At 42.3% G+C, this 15,259-nt stretch overlaps 2 protein-coding genes across 2 annotated transcripts in view; both read right to left on the bottom strand.

The window, feature by feature from the left end:
• Positions 1 to 285: 285 nt before the first annotated feature.
• On the bottom strand, positions 286 to 4,949 carry tm4sf18 (transmembrane 4 L six family member 18). The gene is made up of 4 exons (XM_018760353.2): positions 4,423 to 4,949; positions 3,400 to 3,471; positions 3,152 to 3,294; positions 286 to 2,127 (listed from the first exon to the last, which is right to left on the bottom strand). Exons 1-4 carry the CDS (start codon positions 4,597 to 4,599, stop codon positions 1,929 to 1,931), a joined length of 591 nt encoding a protein of 196 aa, XP_018615869.1. The 5' UTR covers positions 4,600 to 4,949; the 3' UTR covers positions 286 to 1,928.
• A 7,383-nt stretch (positions 4,950 to 12,332) lies between these two features.
• Positions 12,333 to 15,259, bottom strand: part of wwtr1 (WW domain containing transcription regulator 1) — a 35,985-nt gene continuing 33,058 nt past the window's right edge. The window contains exons 6-7 of the mRNA XM_029247960.1: positions 13,925 to 14,034; positions 12,333 to 13,234 (exon numbers count right to left, since the gene is read on the bottom strand). Coding sequence (XP_029103793.1) covers positions 13,086 to 13,234; positions 13,925 to 14,034 — 259 coding nt within the window. The 3' untranslated portion in view covers positions 12,333 to 13,085. The remainder of the gene's footprint in view (positions 13,235 to 13,924; positions 14,035 to 15,259) is intronic.

The following is a 15,259-nucleotide window of genomic DNA, read 5'->3' as shown; positions in this document are numbered from 1 at the left end:
CTCAAAACCCTCTGCAAGGGAAATTTCTGGGTCATTGTGCTTTTGTAAACATGTTCAAAGTGCATAAGTTTCCAGAGTCAAAGAAGGCCAGAGTATATCAGTGAGAATTTCCAAAACCTGGTCTTTACGGTGTTTCTCAAAAATCAATATGATTACTGGAATATCTGCAGGAGTTTACTCACTTGGCCAGAGTGTTTTGAAAGAACGTTGAGTTGCACAGTCTTGATTGCACAAAACATGGGCAATTGAACAAGTGCTATAAAAACAGATTAAAGCAAAGGAAAATTATGGCAAAAAAGATTTCTCCGTTTATTCAGACATTCCACTTCATAAACACCTGAGGCTAAGCAGCATTTAGCCTGGATAATACTTTAACCAAGACCTCACAGAAAAACTTGTTTTTGCAAAACAGCCGTCCATAATGTCAGCTCACAGAGAAAACAATAAGAACCTACGGCAAATGACAACAGTTCCCTGAAGGATTTAACAAAATGTCTTAAGAAGATCATAACATTATCCATCTTTACCCACAGAGCTGTTTATCTACCAAAGCAATTAAATATAAGCAGTTTAACTGAATGAACCGTAGCAGTACTGGTACAAAACACAATGCTCAGAACTAAAATCTACGCCAGCCAAAAAAGCTGCATCAGTTTCAAAAAGAGTTGAGAGAAAATTTAAAATGAACAACAAAAAAAAAAAACAAAGTAATCTTCAATATCACTGTTTTAGATTCATTGGTTCGTTCTTGTAATCATAGTGTGCTTTTTCATATTGTTTATTTGTAGGCTGAAACACAGGCATCCTGCACTGAGGATTGCCAAGGGACCAATGATACCCATCCACCGTGCTTCAGTCTTTCACATTTTATTGCTGATATCGCAGAAAACTCAACTGCAGACTGAAATCCAATGATGGCTGGCTACTAGTTGGCTTCATTAAATGAGATGTGAATCTTTGAAATACGGTTAAGGGCGCCATTGGTTGTTGAGCACTTATGTGGACTTCAGCATCTGTCTTGAGCTACTGCTGCTGGATGCAACCTCAGATGCTACCATTAGAAGATGGCAGAGGCTTCAATCTAGGTGGAGATGTTCCTAATAACAATGGAGTCAAGGTGGTCATCATTAGACACATCCTTTACTCTAAAACATACCCATGAGCACATATAGTTTATACTGCAGGTGGATTTGAAAAATTTTTTTAACAAATTATTTCAGCATCCATAAGGGCTGGATGCTGAAGTGCAAAAGGCTCTTGATAACTTTTACCATAATGGGAGTTGATGGATTTAAGCAAGTTAAGTCTAGATGGCAGTTATGAAGGTGTGACCAGTTGCGATTTGTGCACTATCACACTTGCTGTCTCATTCAGCAGCGTGATATGTAATTAGTTATTGAGTAAACATTAAGAGAGTTCACAAATGTAAAGTACTGCCTGGACAAAATCTAAAAAACTGAGTGGCTTAAAAGTGTCAACTGTAAAAAAGAAAATTTCACATATATATACAAAAACAATCTTCATTTAAATGAGGATCTTTAAGCCAGGATACAGTAATATCTAGTGAGATGAAACTATACAAAATAAAACAAGGTTAGAACAGTCAGTATGGCAGAAATTCAAAACATTTATAAACCAGTGTTATAAATGTGTCAACCATGTTTACCCTCAAACATGTTTTTACCTGATGAGGCCACTTTGAACATTCTCATGGCCTCCTAGGCCTTGGTGAAACAATTTGTTGATTGTTCAAAATGTATTTTCATAGAACGAGGCCAAAAAAATTGCCTCCTCACGTGGTAAGCGTCCCAGCACAGGCCCGAATCGAGCAGCAAGCGGGCGCCCAGACGTCCTACCATCAAGAAATATGAGAGCTTGCAAAGGCCAGGTGGGCCCGGGTGGCAGGTGAGTGTTCCTCAAAGACCAAATCAGGGATTCAGACTGTAGTTTTGCTTGTAGCAGCACGGCCGGCACACAGCTACCATAAGCCCATTGACCGCCTGGACTGAACAGATGATAGCCTCCAGGGTGCTGAGGGCCAGCAGAATGGAGAAGATAGTGACATTCCACTCCACCACACTGATGGGCTGAAGACAAATGGCCCAGGTCTCTGTCTCAGTTAGATACCTGCACACACAAACACATGGAAAACGGAGTGAGGGACACTGTCAGGGTCTTCACAGCTGAAACAGGGACTGAATAGCAGCGTTTCAAATATAAACACTACACAACAAAATTAACACCCTTAAGCAGGCACAGCTGGTAGCGTAGTGTTTGGACCTGCTGTCTTTGGATCCAAAGGCTGCGGGTTCAAATGCCAGCTGTAGTACCCTTGAGCAAGGTACTTTACTCTGAAATTGCTCCGCTGGAATTACCAAGCTATATACACGGTGAAGAAACTTAACATTGTGATTTGCTTTGGACAAAAGTGTCAGTGAAATGTATAAATTTAAATCAATCATTGCGTGCACTGCTTATATTTGTAATACTTTCTGTATTTTTTGTATCGCATGTACAGTATGTGGTGGCACAACGGGTTTGGCCTGTGCCCGTTCTTTCGTGGGTCTGGGGTTCGAGTCCTGCTTGGGGTGTCTTGCGACGGATTGGCGTCCCGTCCCGGGTGTGTCCCCTCGTGCCCTGTGTTGCCCGGTTAGGCTCTTGTTCACCGTGACCCCACTTGGGATGAGCAGTTTCACTCAATGTGTGTGTGTGTGATGTACAGTATGTGAGATGTAGGAGCATGGACAACACCCACCCTGTGGATTTTCAGACACACCTGGTTAGGAAAGGAGGGTCAGGTGCAGCAACAGTATTTAAATAGGCTAACTGAAAAAGATGGATCTTTCTTCTGCGACAACATTTAGTCCACACGCGTTTCCACAGTCCAGTCGCTTCTTTACTCCATTAGTGCACCGAAATACTGCGGCCGCACCTGACCCTCGTCTCCGAATCCGGTGCGGCCAATCTATGACTTTGGCGTGGCATGCAGTCCTGCGCACCACAAAAAAATGCAGTAAAATGCAAGAAATGTTACTAAAAATGTAGAAGAAGCAGCACTAGCAGTTTTAGGTAGGTAATAAATTCACTTTTTCTTGGCTCGGGCCCTGCTGTTAGAATGTGCGAGTCTGAAGAAAATGAAGATCAAACATACCGTCCGCCTCCGTTCCTGAAGGGGTACCGCCATCCCAACATGGTGAAACACTTTGGTCCATCCATCAAGGCCAGAGCGGAGATGATGAAGCAGTAACCCGCACCAGCCAGTCCAACCAGAGCAGCCAGGACTGAGCCACACATCTACGGGCGCAAGAGTAAAAAATGGATCCCGTCTCTCCCGGGTGACACCCCTTCTTTCCCACCGAGACGGGTTAGCGAAGATACCCCCACCAGTGGGGTACTCACCACACAGCTCTCCCTCTCGCAGCAGTCACCGTACTTGGGCAGGATCACGAACACAGCTGCCGGCAGCAACATCTACACACAGAGCAGAGACACTTCAGGGAATGCGGAGGCCTGGGACGCGTGAGCCGTCTTGCACCACGCGACCACCATTCTTTAACAAGCTCAAGTGAAAGGAGGGTGATGGTCGAAAGGTTCCGACAGAAACGTCACTCATCGGTGGATAAAAACAGCGTGGATTAAAAAAAAAAAAAAAAAAAAAAGAAAAAGAAAAGAGCCCAGCAGTTCTGGCTGACAGCTTATTCATCTATTCAAACTCCTCTGAATAAAAGTTGAGAAGAACTTGTCGTGACACATAATTTCATTAATATGGGATTATATCTTTATACTCACATGTACCAGTACTAGTTTGTGGTCCAAAAATGTTTAGTTTTCAATTCTGTCAACATAAAAAACCTTTTGTTCCACCTGATAATGATGCTGTTCTCTTTTCCCGAGAAATGACAAGAGCAGACCTTCGATAATATAAACTCTAAACAGAGCATCTGTCATGTGCCAGTTGAGTAAATGAATCATAGGAATGAAAACTAATGCAAAGATTAATTCTTCTGAAATACCCTTGAGCAAAGATTAACCGCAATACCATTTATCTCAATGAAGCTTTTGGCTCGTCCGTAATGCAACATTCACTCAGGAATCATAATCATGTTTCGGTGAATTTGTCTTTAGATAAACACAAAAAAATCTAAAAAAAAATCAATAAAGCTGGTCTGCTCAGAACTACTGGAGTCCAAAATTTTGGATGCCGGCTTATGTTGTTCCGTAAGGTCTTCAGACGTAAAATATCAATATTCGCTATGCATATAATAATAATAATAATAATAATAATAATAATAATTTTCCTAGAAAAACTAAAAATATTTCTTTCTCAACAGATATTACAGACACATCAACATGCTATTCTAGTGAAGGAAAGTAAACGCAGCAGTCATTGACTGGCTGCTAAAATCAGGTTCATTTACTCACCATTATGCCCCCGCCGGCTATGCCCATGAAATACCACACGTAGACCGTTAGGTTACCCTCCTCCGCATATATAAAATAGCCATTGGGGAAAAACAGCAGAACGTTGGCCGCGATGCAGCACACGGCCAGAGGAATGAGCGCGAGACCGAGGGAACGCGTAAAGCTCACGGACCACATTTCTGCCTGCCAGGGAGTGGGGCGCACGCCTCGGCTCTGGCCCTCGCTGTCGTCCAGGAAGGAAACTGACAAGGGCGCTGAAGGGAGTTTTCTTTATAGGCGAACCCCACCTCTCAAAGGCTATACTAAATGGTGTGACGCAAAGACATCCATTTTTAGGCAAATGTGAACACTCCTGCTGTGGAAAGTGGCGAGAGTCTTTAGCGTGACTAATCCCATAAGGAGGGGAAGCGTCGGAGCAGAAAGTGTGACAAATCCCAAGGACAGGGAGGCCGAACAGGGACAGGATATTTGTGTGTGTCTGTGTGTTTTTTCGTTTCCTTAACTTTATTTCCCTGTGTGTCAACATGAAACTGCTTATCTGCTATATCGATAACATTTTAGGAATATTTATTGTTGGGAATTAAATGCTGTGTCGTCAACAAGGCAAACAAGATGTAGTTTAAAAACTTCTCCTAAACGTTTGGTTAATTTTTTCTGCAATTAAGTAACTAAAGTGTTTATCAGAACCGTAACGGGTCTGTTGCAGAAACCATAGGACCGAAAAGGAACATAATGAACTCGATTCAGTGCTTTCGAGTGTTTGCGGTCCAAGATTAACCATTAAGCAATTTGTCACAGTGTAGAAAGCTGGTGGGATTCCGGCAAAGGATTATGCAGCCCAACAAAATATTTACTAAATACTTTCGTTAAGACAATTTCTTCCAAGCCAGCATGTATTTCATTCGCTGACAAATGTGGTTTGTGGAAAACCAATGTGCAAGACGAGGAAAGCGAGCATTTCCTAGAAGACCAAAGCCTGCCTTCTACTGAGATTTTCTTAGACTTGTTTAATTAAAAATGTGAATGAAATGGAACACAAACCATTTGTTAACATGTATTTACCTGCCTTTAGAATTCAAAAAACAGCCACTGTGCAACTCCTGCTGATACACTTTTAAATTTTCTTGAAAATATTATTTCATTTCTGTTATACTGTTCAGGCATAATATTGTTCTTTATCAGCTGTGCCAAAATTAAAATGTTTTTAAGCTCTTGGTTATTATTCATGAAATACAAGGTCATTCTTCAGTAAGTATAGTGGATGACTATTCTAATATGAGGTGCGCATACAGAGATTCATCCCTAACTTAATCAGTCTACAATCCCAATGCCAAAAAAGTTGGGACAGCATCGGAAATGCTAATAAAAAGAAAAAGGGGTACTTTGCAAATTTACTTTGACTTGTATTCAAACAAAAACAGGTTAAAGACAAGGGATTTCATATTTTACCTAATCAGCTGCCCAGGAAGACAGCGGCTGTAACTATTACACTACCTGCTGCCCACAGGTATACATCAAACACAACTTGTGCTGTGGTATTCTGTATCATCTCGAGAGGTTTGATGGTGGAGGTTGGAAGGCCACACAAGAGAGAGTTGCAGTAGAATAGGCAAGAGATCACCATGACCTGGAACAGGAGCCGAGTAGGGTGTATTGTGAGATACGCGTGGATCCGGATGATGATGGTAGATGGTGATCAGCCATCCAAGCATAGATCTTCAAGAGACAATCTGTGATGCAAGAAGATATGTCTGTAACTGAAGGGGGATAAGAAAAGAAGAGTTGGGAATCGCCATAAGAGTGACAGGAAAACCTCTAAGAGGCAATGATAGAGCGATGGGAAGCACTATAGACGGAAAATAACTAGAGGTCTGGTGTGAAACCCTGCAGAACACCAGTTCAGAGAGTTTGAGAGAAGTGGGATGTGGACCGAGGAAAGGGACAAATGTCTAACAAGAGCACCTGCAGGAATCCATCCATCATCCAGAAAGAACACAACAGGCAACTGGAGAGTGGGCTTGTTAACAGGGCAAGGATTATGTGGTGTGACCTCTTCCCAAGGCCAACGGAGTTCCCATGACAACCACCAAAGCAGAATTTGGCTTCCCTGTTTTGGAGGACATGTCACTTGGAAAAACTCAAAGTAAAAGTTATGGAACATAAAATATTAGTATGGAACTTCTCTGCTTAGGATGTGATACAAGTTATTTTTTTCATTTATTTTGAACAATGACTTTTTCCTGACTTCACTGTTTTTTTTACATCAATGGGCAGCACTACAAATGTGTGTTAGTCCATGTGACCCTTCCTTTCAGTCTTACACTTGGGAGAAGAATCTTAAAAATACATCATCATCATTGGAGTTTTTAAATCGGCAGATTTTACCAAAAGCCATTCTGGGTTCGTTGTCTCAGCTGCTGAGGGGTGTGGTGGTGCAGCGGGTCTGGCCGGGTCCTGCTCTGTGGTGGGTCTGGGGTTCAAGTCCTGCTTGGGGTGCCTTGTGATGGACTGGTGTCCCATCCTGGGTGTGTTCCCTCCCCCTCCAGCCTTGCGTCCTGTGTTGCTGGGTTAGGCTCCACTTTGCCACAACCCCACTTGGGACAAGCACTTTCAATCAGTGTGTGTGTCTCTCAGATGCCACATAAAACAATTAACCACTCTAATATGGCTGCAAGGTTTAAGCTTTATAATTTCTCATTGTGCATAGAGTCCTGTGTAAAGGGCATCAAGATCATTTTCTGGGAGGGCTGAAAGCTGTCTTTTTGAAGGAGGAATTTGCAGCTGGGAGAATTCAGGCCGGCTGCTAAATCAGTGTACTTACTGTTGACAAAGGAGCGGCTGTTCCCCGTGTCCATCCACCGTTCTAAAGTACACCGTGGTGCTTCCTGGGGAAATCCCATTCTTGCTTACTCTGCGGGCCCTGAGAGCACATATCGAAGAGTTTTGTCCAAAACACCAGTGGCACTCTAACTTCTTGTGAAAAAAACAGCATATTCCATCCTGAACCACATGAAAATCTAAATATTAAGAGCCCCTTCTCTTAGTATTCAAACATCATCCTTTGATGACTTCACACCATCACAAGCTTTCTATGTCGAACCAGAAAAGATTTCACCTTTTTTTTAGATCTATATTATTGTCTGAGTTAAAATTCTTTAAAACAATTGTTCAGGGGAGAAAGAAGAGGCACTGAATGAAGACACCATGGAACACATTATGTTGCCTTGCATTAATAAAACATCTCTCTATGAATTGATACATTTTGAATTTGGAAATTTTTTTCACGTTTTATCAGCATAAACCAAGTCTTGACTTGAAAGTTTTCCTTGGTGTAATTTAGCAAAATTTCCAAAATATTTTCTAATAATTTGTCTTGGTTCTAGGTGGTCAGCCAAAAGAAGGCAACATGTTTATATAGTTAAAATGTTCACATTTACTCATTTAGCTGATGCTTTTCTCCAGTGGTGGGGGGCGCGGTGGCACAGTGGGTTGGACCGGGTCCTGCTCTCCGGTGGGTCTGGGGTTCGAGTCCCGCTTGGGGTGCCTTGCGGCGGACTGGCGTCCCGTCCTGGGTGTGTCCCCTCCCCCTCTAGCCTTACGCCCCGTGTTACCGGGTAGGCTCCGGTTCCCCGCGACCCCGTATGCAACAAGCGGTTCCGAAAATGTGCGCGCGCGCGTTTTCTCCAGTGCAAGTTGCAATGTTAATCTACCTACAAGGATTTACCCACCTATGTAATTTTACTTGAGCAATTCAAAATAAGTACCTTCCTTGCTCAAGGATACTACAGGTGGAGGTAGGATTCAAACCTGTAATCTTTGGGGCCAAAGGCCCCAGTTCTAACCACTACAATATAGTCTGCCCCACACAGTTTTTTTTACTGGAGCAATTCTGAGTAGGTACATTGATCAATAGCATCACAGCTTGAGTGAGGTTGGATTCAAACATCATTGGATGGTTGGAGGTTGGATTCAAACCTCTGAGCCTAAGACAACTTCTAACCACCATGAAATCTGTCAAACGCAATAAAGCATTCTGCCGTGTATAAGAACAACTGAACATTTCTGGAACTGGTCAGATGCTTTAAATGCCACCTAAGATTCTTTTGGGTTGCACCCACTATGATACCAGCTGCCCACAGACTATAACTACCATAGTTGTTCTTCCTAACATTCATTCAGCATCTGAAAAGCCCCAGTGCTCCACACCAATAAAGCAGCAGTGGAGACTGGCTTTTAGGGAGTCATCGTTACCCTGAACATCCATCCGACTGAGGACAGGGTTAGTGAACATCTGGCCTCGCAGGCTGTTGATCAGGATGTCTGCACCCCAGGGCTTAACTGAAGTCTTTATCCCGCTGGCCCAGGGATGATCTGTGACCTCAGCCACAGGAAATCCCTTCAGGGCCAGATCGGTGGCTCGCCTGAGGATGTCACCAAGTAAGAGGTGGAGAGTAAACCCAGAAAAGGTAACAAGACAGTGAGCACAATCACAATTCCAGCCCTGCTATCAGACCTCAAATCAGATATTTCTTTTCAAAAATCATTTTATTCTAACATCCAGCTGCTGAATATATGCACCAAATTCATCACCAGGGCTAAAAAGGGAAGGTTTGTGCAAACACTAACAAGGTGTGTTGGGGACATTCTCAGGAAGGGAGGAGAATGGCAGACAAAGCACAGTAGGCATTACCTACAAGGGTATGAATGACAGAAAGGTTGTTATCGTGAAGCGGTAACGAACTCTCGTCACAATCCTTCTTCTCACACACAAGCTTGCCCACAGATTGTGTTGGCGTTTACATCACCTTGGAGGAAACCAGCACACCCCCGGTCCATATGGGAGTCAGGTAGAAAACCACTAGAAGCAACCGCACGCCGATGCCTACTGGATCGGCTTTATTTTTCTCCCAGTTCCTTTGCCATGTGAGACTTTTGTTTTCCTTTCCTCAACTGATTTTATGTCCAGACAGGCACATTAATACTTCAGAATTCTGGGACGTTCCAGACATTGTAGCAAAAACAACATAACTACAACCAAGGCAATATACTCACATAAAGAAAGGTACAAGGTTGAACTAATACGGAACATGTAAGTGAACCAGTAGCGGGGATTTTATACCTCAATAAAAGTATAAACGCTACATGTGATTTATGTTGGAATATGAGCTTAATTACCTCCTTTCATCACTGATTTATTCTGTTTGTTCCTATTAAAATGTGGTCTTAAAGTACTTTTGTCTACACCTGAACATTGATGGAGAACATTCCCCTGAAAAATAATAAACTTTGGTCCTTAGCTGAAATATTTCTTGAAATTGTCACCTCATCTGCAGTGTAAATGAGGGTTATGTTTTCTCCCAAAGGAGTACGTCAGAGCAGCAGGGCTGCTGGCTCAGTATGCAGAAGGTAGGCGAGAGAGGGCGGCCGGCCGCTTCAAGCTCATTTTCTGCAGGACAAAGATGGCAGGGGGTGGAGGTTCCCTTATTTAAAAACAGAATACAAAATGTTTAGGCGGGACACCCCAGGCAGACATCCAAAGGATGTCTTTGCGATTTCACGTGCAACATATGCAACACTTGCATGCCAAGAATCATGAGAAGCTAGAGAAACAGTTGAACACGACTCCAAAGTCATATCCTGCACACAGCTTGATGCTGAAAGGAGATTAAGGGAAGCTGGATACACATTTCCTGCCCCCTTACGTTTGCATTACACCACGGTGCACATTCAATGGAATAAATTATGGTTACCCTATGATGGACTGGCATCCTGTCCAGGGTGTACCTCTCTCAGCCTTGTCCTCCATGATTCTGGGATAGGCTTTGGAACATCATAACCCTGCTCAGCACAAGCAGTTAAAATTGGATTCATGAACAGATACTGGTGGTTATGATAAACATACCTTTTATGACAAATTTTCATCTGTTATCGCCACAGCTCATTTCTGCAATGTAAAATAGCTTCTGGGCTGCGTGTTTTCTCTGCAGGATGCAGAAGTACAAATGGGACACAAAAGCACTGCTAAACCTTCGGAACATAACCCAGATGACTCTCTTTGACCGTCTTTGCATTGCTGTCCCTTCTTACATCTGATTTTTCCTGATGATTTTCACCAAAGGGACTTACCCAGTTAAGTTATTTACTGCATCAGCTCAGCTGAAATACCTTGCTCAAGGGTACTACAGGAGGTGGTAGGATTTGAACCTGTAACCTCCGAGTCCAAAGTTGGAGAGACTACTCACTACATCAACTGATACCCTGGCCAGCTCGCTGCACCAGTCTTCTCCAGCTTACCAACTAGTGACTTCCTACAGCTCCCACAATGCATTGCAAGGCTGGGTGCTCCAGTTTTGTCCCACTGTTCAAAAACATGCTGTTCAGGTAGATTAGTGACAAAGCACCCACGGTGCGTGTGAAGAAAGTGCGTTTCAGTGGTAGATAGACGAGTGACTCATTGTAAGTCACCTTGGGTGAGTAAGACGTGTCAGGGTATTACAGTATAGCATTCATTGGAAGTCTCTCTCACACACACAGTCTGAAAGTGTCTGCTAAATTAATACATGTAGAGTGAACATTGTCAAAGTTATGCTAGAAACAGAGGAACCCTTGAGAAATTTGGTGCCTCACATTGATATGAAAACTTTACAGTATCTTCATGCTTGTGGGGGTGCAAAATTTATCCCGTTAAAATTTGTTACATCAACTTAAACAAGCAGCATAAAAGGCAGTCAAACCAAAACCAGTTTATTAGATTTTCTAAAAAGTTACAATAGATTTGACATTTTCAGGTTATATTTGTGCATGTGAACTTCACGCTGAGAGAGAGGAGGAAAAAAAAAAAAAAAAAAAAAAAAAACCAACCATTAGTCCTTCCAAAACTCACCAACTTACCAGCAACTTTCACATACTCAAACATGCCAAAGCATATACTTATGCTACAACTGCATGTTAAAATCTCAGCCATATTCTTCCACAAAGTCACCATTTCTTGCACAGGTATCATGACCAGTGTGTCACATTTCATGTGTAAGATTGTAGGGAAACGGGTAATAAACTGAAAATGCAACTTCCATGGAATCGCAGTCACTTTCCCACTGCACTGGTTCAAAAAGTCCCTGTATTGATCTTTAAAAATGATGCATCTAATCCAATCCATTGTCCAGAGGTATTTCTCAGAGTGTGGATGCAGTACTGTGTGAAGAACACTATGGGATTTGTATCTAGTGTTTTTTTCCTGTATCTTGTTCAAAACACCTCAATGCAAAGGTTGAATTCCACATCTGTTGCTCCAGATGCTCAAAGCTGAATTCAAAGTGTTCCACCTGATTTTTAGACAGTGAATGTTCTTGCATTAACTGCCTTGCTTTGCTTTATAGTTCCCCCCCACCCCCCCCCCCATAGCTTTTCTGGAGTACCACCGTCGGTCGGAACCACTGCTCAAGAGACTAATCACGGTACGCTCACTCCCATCGTGTACTGACCACCTTGGCCCAAAAACAGGTGAAGTTCATAGATACCAACAGAAAGATCTAGAGCAATCTGAAGAGTAAAGCTGAACTGCAGGTTTCAACAGCAAACAGTGCCCATCCTTATCCATGAGATGAAGTACAATACTTAACCCCTGCTGTTCAGTCAAGTCATACACAGCTCCTTTTGGTTTAAAACTGACCCGTTCCACAAGATGAAGGTCAGACATAAGTCTAAGTGGACCACAAAGCCTTGCTAATCACTTTAAAGTTAATATAACCAGTATGAGACTTTTGACTAACTAAATTAACCGCTAAATACACCAAACAGTCACTTCATAATCATTTATATTCAAAGTTACTGTATAGTGCTTTTAAGAAATTTAAAAAAAACTAAAATCTCTAAGTCATAATTTTGATAAATACTAAGATGCAAACTATATTAAAAATCCTAAAGATGTGTAAGAATGTAACCTGGACAATTGTACAGTATGCAAAATACTGTAGGATTCAGTAAAAAGTACTTAATACAAAAACTAACTATGCACACCTTCTGAGGATTCAGCTGTAGTGTTGCAATTACCAAACATGGAAGGGCTTCCATAAAAACAAACCAATGTTTTTCCAAGAAGTGTATAAATTCCTCAAAAGGCTGTGTTTTAAAGCTTGTAAAGTAGTGTCACACAATAAGGGGAATTGTTCTTAAGGCTTCTGAGTTGATCTTGCAACAATGAGGATGATCACCTAGAGACCAAAAGTGGTCCTTGTCCTAATTAGCATGGGCCACAGGCGCAGGGGCGCCACCCAGTGGTAGTGGCTCACACCTACTCCTGTGAGCACTAGGCCTTGCGAGAACCACTTTCTGTAACTGGAGAGATCCCTCTCAGAAAGGAATGCAGCTTGAATAACAATGTAATGCGTATATTCACAAACAGGGCATTAAGTAGTAAATAAGCTATTCCACAATATACAAAATCGTCCATTTCTAAAACATCTCTTTGTAAAACAGTCCATACAATAAGCCTTTGGTTAGTGTTTTGGTTCAATTTTAAGGGGCTCATCCATAAGATCGAGGCAATTAAAGAAACTGATGGACTGTGTTTAGGGGGAAAACAGTCTGAATAAGGCGGCACAAAAAAAAAAAAAAAAAAAAAAAAAAAAAATCCTTGGATCTGTGCGCCGCAGGCAGGCTCCCACTCAGCACCATTCTTCTTCGCTGAGGATGGGAATGAGCTGGTCTCCCTCCAGCGTGCCCAGGTCCACATCGGTGCCAGGCAGTAGGTCAAGGAAGTCTAGGAATCGGTTGGCCTGGGGGACACCCATGTTGCCATGGGTGAGACTCTCGCCTGTCAAAACATGCTTACTTTTAGTACATGGCAAATGAACGTCGCAGACGTGCACTTAAACCACTTCTGTTCATTAAAATGACAAACGGAAATTGTAGATGAATACAGCTGTCTGCCAGCAGCCATTAGGATCCACAGAGTGCATGTGCTGCAGGGATGTTACCGCACTTTTGCTGTACCACTGTATTTCACCCTTTGTGCCCAAACAGGCAAATTTATTTCCTTCATATATGACTTTTGTCTCTCCAGTTTGCGCCCAGCCTCAGTGTCTCGCTACGTCTTTTCGACTGTTATTTGCCGCTGCAGCCAAGTGCCGTTCCCCCTGGGATTAGTAAAGTTTCCTTTCGCTCATGCCAGGCATTTTTACATACTTTCACTGTTTAGCACACACTTTTCTCCAAGGCTACAATGTTAAGCAACTTACAAACGATTCGCACATTTATACAGCTGGTTGATTTTACTGTATCAATTCAGGGTGAGTACCTTGCCCAAGAGTATTTCAGAAGGTGGCATTTCAAACCCAGCTCCTTCAGCTACAAGGTAGGGGCTGTAACCAGGTCTCCAACTTGTGTCCTGCACATCACTTGTATTTTTCAGGCCTCTTGCATTTCTGCATGTGGTTGACAAACCTTGTGTTCTTCAGCACTGCAGCTGCAACTGTTTGTACTCTAGTGACTGTGTGCATAGTACCTGTATCCATGTCATCCATGCTGAGAAAGTCCTCAGGTGTGGTGGGAAGGCTATAACCCCCCAGGCCCAGGCCACTGTCAGTGCTCTGTTCCCGGGAGTGGATGTGTCCACTGTGGAGATCACAAATACAGCACTTTTAGTACACTACTGACCACAAAAAAAAATTACACACACACTCTGGGTAACATTTTCACCAGTTTCTAGTAAACATTAAATGCTCAAAAGGAACAACAGGATACACTGGGACTTATTAGCTTACAAAAATGAGATTGCTGCTCATAGCTTCATTTGTTCATAAATAAAACCTCTATGTCACAGTAAATATAAGCATAATACAGATATCCCTCAATCTGTTCACAACTCAGGCTTAGCCAAAACATCAGGTAACACTATAAGGAATTAAGTATTTTACTTATCCCATCCTTTACTTATTTACTTCCTACTCATATAACCACTTGCCCTCTGTAGTCTGTACTGGAAATAGCAGGTATGAGGCAGAGTACACCATGAATGTCTGTCACAGGACATTTCCCTTTTAACATGAAACATGCAACGTGTGTCATCTGACTACTTTGCTTCATTATCTATACAAAATTTGTCTCATTCACTGGGTAGGGTCTGCAAAAAAAAAATCTAATAAAACATGTTTTATCACTATAACACTTAATTCTTCAAGCTACATTAAAACTGATTTAAAATGAATAAAGATACCTTTCCACAAATTCCTATTTAACGCATGACGCTGAATGATTTACCCCCCACACATGTGCAATGTTATCTTGTTGTTGAACAAAGACTCAAACAGCAGGGAAAAGCTCTAAAGAGCATGGAAGCCAAATTTAAATCAATCTGGTCCAGCACTCCAGTGAGTTTTACTGCCCCCTAATGGCAGGACACAGAAATGCAGCTCAAAAAACAAAATGGAGACATGAAGAAAATTGTATTAAAATAAATAAGCAACATGTATCTTCAAATTTTTGACTTGAGCATTTGCAACATGAGAACCCAATGTACTGTGGAAAACTGAAAAGTACTAAGACAAAGTTAAAGTTTAGCCTGTCCACTGCATAAACTGCAGAGCAACACTGAGCTGGTACGTGAACAAATACGGGTGGTGTACACAGTGGCCAGTGTTTCGGGGCTGTAAACTGACCCCAAGTGGCAGCTGCTTGGACATCTGAGTAAAACAAGAGCACAGAGTTACATTCAGGGGCAAATATAATCCACCCTGGGGAGGTCTGGGGGCTACGATTTCTTAACGGTTGTCACACAAAAACCCATGGGGAGAGTTTTTGCAAGACTCCCCCACCCTACACACACCCAAAAAAAAAAAAA

Source organism: Scleropages formosus, chromosome 2, assembly GCF_900964775.1.
Source record: "Scleropages formosus chromosome 2, fSclFor1.1, whole genome shotgun sequence".
Taxonomy (NCBI): Eukaryota; Metazoa; Chordata; class Actinopteri; order Osteoglossiformes; family Osteoglossidae; genus Scleropages; species Scleropages formosus.
This window is presented reverse-complemented; position numbering and strand designations above follow the sequence as displayed.